The sequence below is a fragment of the Phyllopteryx taeniolatus genome, chromosome 4, assembly GCF_024500385.1.
Source record: "Phyllopteryx taeniolatus isolate TA_2022b chromosome 4, UOR_Ptae_1.2, whole genome shotgun sequence".
Lineage (NCBI taxonomy): Eukaryota > Metazoa > Chordata > Actinopteri > Syngnathiformes > Syngnathidae > Phyllopteryx > Phyllopteryx taeniolatus.
Genome location: NC_084505.1, coordinates 16,722,158 through 16,727,954, shown reverse-complemented (window position 1 = coordinate 16,727,954; position 5,797 = coordinate 16,722,158). Strand labels below are relative to the sequence as shown.

General features: G+C 40.7%; 1 protein-coding gene across 2 annotated transcripts; it reads right to left on the bottom strand.

Moving 5' to 3' along the window:
* Positions 1–147: 147 nt before the first annotated feature.
* LOC133476501 (prostaglandin D2 receptor 2) lies at positions 148–5,357 on the bottom strand. 2 transcript variants are annotated; one of them, XM_061769967.1, is made up of 3 exons: positions 5,233–5,357; positions 4,163–4,228; positions 148–1,668 (listed from the first exon to the last, which is right to left on the bottom strand). In XM_061769967.1, exon 3 carries the CDS (start codon positions 1,659–1,661, stop codon positions 312–314), a length of 1,350 nt encoding a protein of 449 aa, XP_061625951.1. In that variant the 5' UTR covers positions 1,662–1,668; positions 4,163–4,228; positions 5,233–5,357; the 3' UTR covers positions 148–311. The 2 variants fall into 2 exon arrangements, with proteins under 2 accessions (XP_061625951.1, XP_061625953.1); XM_061769969.1 differs by having other exon boundaries at positions 5,298–5,317.
* Between the last annotated feature and the right edge of the window lie 440 nt (positions 5,358–5,797).

The following is a 5,797-nucleotide window of genomic DNA, read 5'->3' as shown; positions in this document are numbered from 1 at the left end:
TTCCTTTTCCTCATAACTCTAAATTTAAAAGAACAGTATTCTGTGAGATGGTATAGGATGACTTTCAGGAAATTCCAGGAAGAATTAACATTTAACTCAAGCACTGAGTACAGCATTTGGGAACAGATTAAAGCAGATTGATATCAGTGAAAATGCAAACAGGTTTTCATTTTAATACTCATGCTGTACAGAAAGAACAGATGTGCCAACTGGTGATGACTCTCATTTGTGAAACAGATGACTAAAGCCTTTCACCAAATCAGACATGAAGTAACAAGTGTTTGATTCACAGTCTGAACCTCCTTGAGACCCTATAAATTATCAGCAGTAGCAAAGATTGGTTTGGGGTCAGGCAAAGTCTGAGGGGAGTGTGGAGTCTTCGGTGATCCCGGTGTAGCAAAGCATGCAGCTCGACTGTTTTTTGGCCTCATATGAGCTCGTATACTCCTTGCTGGAGACAATCGTTTTCCTCCTCCCTCCTCTACTAGTCCATCAAAGACAGCTCCCAGGCTTTGTCTTATTCTCACGCAAAAGTGTGGGCAGCTAAAGGCGTACAGAATGGGGTTCAACACTGGATTTAAGAATGCAATGCTTGTGGCAAGATGCAATCCCACCTCCACCACTCTGAGGTTTTTCCTATAATAATGGGCTGACACCTCAATCATGCATAAGATGTGATAGGGAGCCCAGCACAGGGCAAATACCGCAATCACAAATGTCACCATCTTGGTGAAGCTGTGGGACAGCTGGTTGTGATTGTTAAGACTAAACGAGGAGTTTGGGGACAAGGATGCGGGTATCAGGGACAATGAACGGCCAATAGAAAGAGGCTTTAGCGAGATATTAATAGAAGAACTTGTAGTTCCTGATGCCTCATTATGGTTTGATCCAATCAATGCCTTATTTATCTTGATATTCTGCTGCATCCTCCTCCGTCTCCTGTTCCTCAGGGTGAGACCAATTTGGATGTAGCTTCCCGCAATCACCACGAGGGGAATCAGGAAGGCCAGCAACAGCTTCGAGATGGCTGTGGCTATTTGCCTCACTTCGCAGTCTCTCTCAAGTGTGGCTTCAGATGTTCGATACAGAGCAAAATTATGATAGCACAGTTTTCTTTTATCCACAGTCTCAGTCACTGAGCGAAACAGGAAGTAAGGAAATGTATTGATCGCTGCCCACAGCCAAGCCAGCAAACACACCCTCCATGCTCGGGTCACCGATCGATGATTCTGGCACCACACCGGTTTGATTACCAGAATGCAGCGGTCCAATGATATGGCTGCCAGCAGGAAGGCGGATACAAACATGTTCAAAAAAAAGATGGATGCTTGTATTTTGCAGAGGGCATTGCCGAGCTCCCAACTGTGGGAGGAGCCAAGGTAGAGGGTGAAGAAAGGAAGTGTCAGGGTGGCCAGGAAGTCAGACATGGCCAGATTGAGCACCCAGACAGAGGTCACGGTGCGACGCCGCAGACGGAAACCCACTACCCAAAGGATCAGGGCGTTCTCCAAAATCCCAAGGCAGGAGACCAGGCCGTGGAAGCAAACGACTATCCAGTTGGTCTTGGTGTGGTTGTTGAAGGCGTGCTCCTGCATGAGCTGCAGCAGGGGACAGAAATGTTGTTCCCCCGAGGCATTGGAGGTGAAGGTTGTGTTTGACATTAGTGCTCTGAAAGAAAGAAGACAGACTGACCAGTTTAGTTTAATGACTAAAAACCAAAACTAACATTTAAACACGCTACTTTTGTCTATACACAGTCACCTATCTATTAATTTTGACAGGGTAATGGAATATTCTACTTCACTGTCCATCACCTACCCATTAATTGTTTGGCAGTGGCAAAATTCTTGTGTAGTTTTTATTTGGGTGCTGTTTCTTTTTTTTAACCAGGGGTGGGAGTCTCATGAGACTGGGAGGAATGAGAGGAGCCTCTTTGATTGAAATTGAACTGAAATGACTGAAATCGGCTGTGATCACGCCCACAGCGGCGCAGCCCGCCCTCATTTAAATATGCCGGCTTGCGCGCGTCTGTGAAATTACGGAAACCCGGTCTGACCTGCCTCCGTGCAGATTTCCGCCACCTGCCACACCGGATTTGTACCCATCACGAAAATACAGTCCTGTCTGTCTTTCTGTCCGCCTGTTGCAGCTGTCTGTACTGTATGCCCCTCTCCCTCTCTCTTCATTAAACATGACAATTTAACATCAGTCAAGACAAGGCTTTGAAATCACGGATTACATTAGTACAAAACCTTGCCTTAATGTGTTGCCTTAATCCCACCCCTCCATTTTATGTGTGCTTAGGAAACATTTGGGCAGGAGCCATGTAATGTTTTCAGTGGTGCAATAGTGTTTTGTGTAGTATTGTGGTTAATTTTGCGCCACATGTAATTAGGGACTGCACAATGATTCCTACCTGAGTCGCAAGAGCCAGCGCTCAAATGCGTGCATGGGAGCCAAGAGGAGGTGGAGGAGAACGGGAGCATATATGCCCAATTCTCTCAAGGATTCAAATAAATGCCAGTCAGATATCAAAACCTTTGAAGTGGAAATTGATGACACAGAGGGTATTTTAATATTAATGAATGAAAAAAGGGGCCCTTTTTTTCATCTGGTGCTCGAACACTAAGACTGTATGTGTGCATGTGCCTGATAAGCGGTACAGAAAATAGATGGATGGATATATGAAAATTACATTACCATTTGTAATCTGCTGTTTCGGCATTGTTGTTTTGTTCATGGCAATCTGTTTATTCAAACTAAATGTCATACTTTTGAATAGTTGCTTTGGTGGAAATCAAAAATCTAAAATAAAGCAGATATATTGTAACACATTTATATTTTATTGTAATAACTTTCAGATACCCGTAACTAGTAATATATAACACAATACATTACTTTTTGGAAAGCAGACGTGCAACCTGCCTACGAGCTCCAGATTGGCTTTGACTGCAAACAATTTTCACACTCACACAAGTATTCAAACTAGAATACTCTGTGTCATGATCCTGGTTCTGCCTTTTATTTCGGTTAGAGCGTCTGCCTCACAGTTCTGAGGACCTGGGTTCATTCCCCGGCCCCGCCTGTATGGAGTTTGCATGTTCTTCCTGTGCCTGCGTGGATTTTCTCCGGGCACTCCGGTTTCCTCCCACATCCCAAAAACATGCGTTAATTGGAGACTCCAAATTGCCCGTAGGTGTGAATGTGAGTGCGAATGGTTGTTTGTTTATGTGTGCCCTGCAATTGGCTGGCAACCAGTTCAAGGGTGTACCCCGCCTCCTGCCCGAAGATAGCTGGGATAGGCTCCAGAACTACCGCGACCCTTGTGAGGATAAGCGGCTCGGAAAATGGATGGATGGATGGATGTAATTTACGACTTGTCTGTTCTGCATTTGAGCCCTCCTTTCTGCCCATAAATCACAATTAGTATGTTAAATCATGATCCCGACTTACTCTAAATCCCAAAACTTTTTAGCTGCTGAAAATTGCTGTGATCCTTTATTCAATAAATCATCCAAAGTTAAAACTGAAGAGCTCCACTTCAATCCCATATTCATTTTCTTGATTTATGTGGTTTTGTATAAAGACAAAATCATTAAAAAAAAGAAGCTAATGCCCAAATACTTCTGGCCATAACTGTATGAGCGCTCAATGCAATGTAGTACAGTGTATAAAGTTCATATATTACAGTTACACAAGAACGTAATATCTGTCCTCAGACAACTTTTTTTGTCGCTTCAGTTTTGATGTTGCCTCAGCATAAATACAAAACAAAGCAACAAAAAAAAGATATTAGGGCCACTGTGTCCCTTCTGATTCAAACATGTCAAAGCCTGTTCCTGTGTTGACTAACCACATACCACACCTGGTATGTGGTTATTCTGATTAGTTAAACAGCACACTTTGGAAAAGCTTAACAACAAAAAAGCAGCCATTCATTTTAATCCCATTTCATATATATCTTACTTGGGTGTCGCAAGCAAAAGTAATAATGGAAGTCAAACACCACGTCCTGTATAGAAGTAAGGCTTAACTACTCTCACATGCGGGACCCTTGGCTGTGAAATCCAACTACAGTGGGAATGTTTTGGGTCACAGAAATAATGATTCATTCGTCTACTCTGAGTTTTACATTACTGTAGTAGCTGAAGAATTGACTTGCCTGGCTGGTTGTTTAGATTTGTGTTGTGTTCATAAAATTTCGCTTGCAGAGAAACATCTTCTTCAGCTGTAAAGAAAAAAAAAATCAATTGTTGAACAATGTTCCAAAACCAATATAAAGTAATTATTGAAAATTACTGAGTTTAAATAACAACATGCTAATCCAACTACTTAGTGATTTGATATGAAGATGTACTGTCTGTATGTCTGTTACTTCAACTGATGTTCAAAATTGGCATGGTAATCACAGATTTGGGGTCTGCCTTGAAATTAGACAGAACCAATATGTTCAGGACAGTTTTGTTGAATTCTTACACACCATTAGCCATACACTTAGTCACACCATTTGTGCAAGCATGAATTCAGACGTGAGTAAATCTAAGCATGACCAACACTTTGTGCTTTCTCCGTGACTCAAGATGACTAAGGTATTATTTTACTATGATGTGATTATACTATTTATGTGTGCTGCTAGATTAGTCGTTAAGGGTTAATGGTCACCAACACAGAAAAAAAAATATGAAAAGTATAACGATATTATTGCAGATATTTTTTAAAATGTTATACACTAGGTATGAGGTAAGATTGCATTAGCATTAGAAATATAAAATTTGCTTCACACATTCAATCATCCTAAAATGCTTTGTTGTACAGATGCTTTTGCAATTTAGGATAAACATCTAATCCGGTAAACCAAGCAAAGATCTAGATAAAATACAAATATATATATATATATATATATATATATATATATATATATATATACCTGTATACCTGTATAGAAAATACAAAGCATCTTATAAATGTATCTAAATATTGGTGTAAAGAAACATTGAATGTTCATGAGATAGCAACTAATTAAAAGGGAAGTTTGAATTAGAAATCCTTGTATTTTTGTTTCATCAGACTACACAGATGTAGGTTAGCATTCATTTCATTAAAAAGAAAGCACTGAATCCAAATGATTGAGCACTAAAAGGTAATTATACAAACATTTAGTGATCAAGGTGAATTAACAACTACATATACTTTGTAAGTGCTAATGCATTTAGTAGATGATGTCATACTCACCTAGACTTTACAAGTGAGTGAGGTGTTCAACTCCTTTCCTACTTCCTGCTGTGTGATTGACTTACCGTCACAAGTGCTCACCTCATCCTGCTCTGTCACTTCAGACCAGACACACAGAATGCACCTTGCTTGACCCGCCCTAAATGCTGATGGGAGGGCCTTGAAGTCAGGCATGGCCTTAAAGTGAATTCCAATTTGACTTTGATCTCTTTTTTATTCAAGTTCTTAGAAAGAAAAGGTAGCAGCAAACTGCAGGAATCTGGACGGGGGAAAATATGATACCTGTAGTTGGGTATTGACATTCTGTCTTATCTGATAATTTTCCAACATAAAACTGGTGTGAACATGTTCCTCTAAAGCCAGGATGATACATTGTATTGTTAAATAGTATTTGTCTAACACACACCACTGGCCCATGGTTTGAATAAAATTACACTAATGTTCTCCGAAGCCCCCCAAAAAAGGTCATAAAAGCAGCAGCTACAATTGACCCATCCATCTCTATCGCCATCTGGTGGTAAACACCGAACATTAAAAATATGCAACATCGAATATCCAATCCATT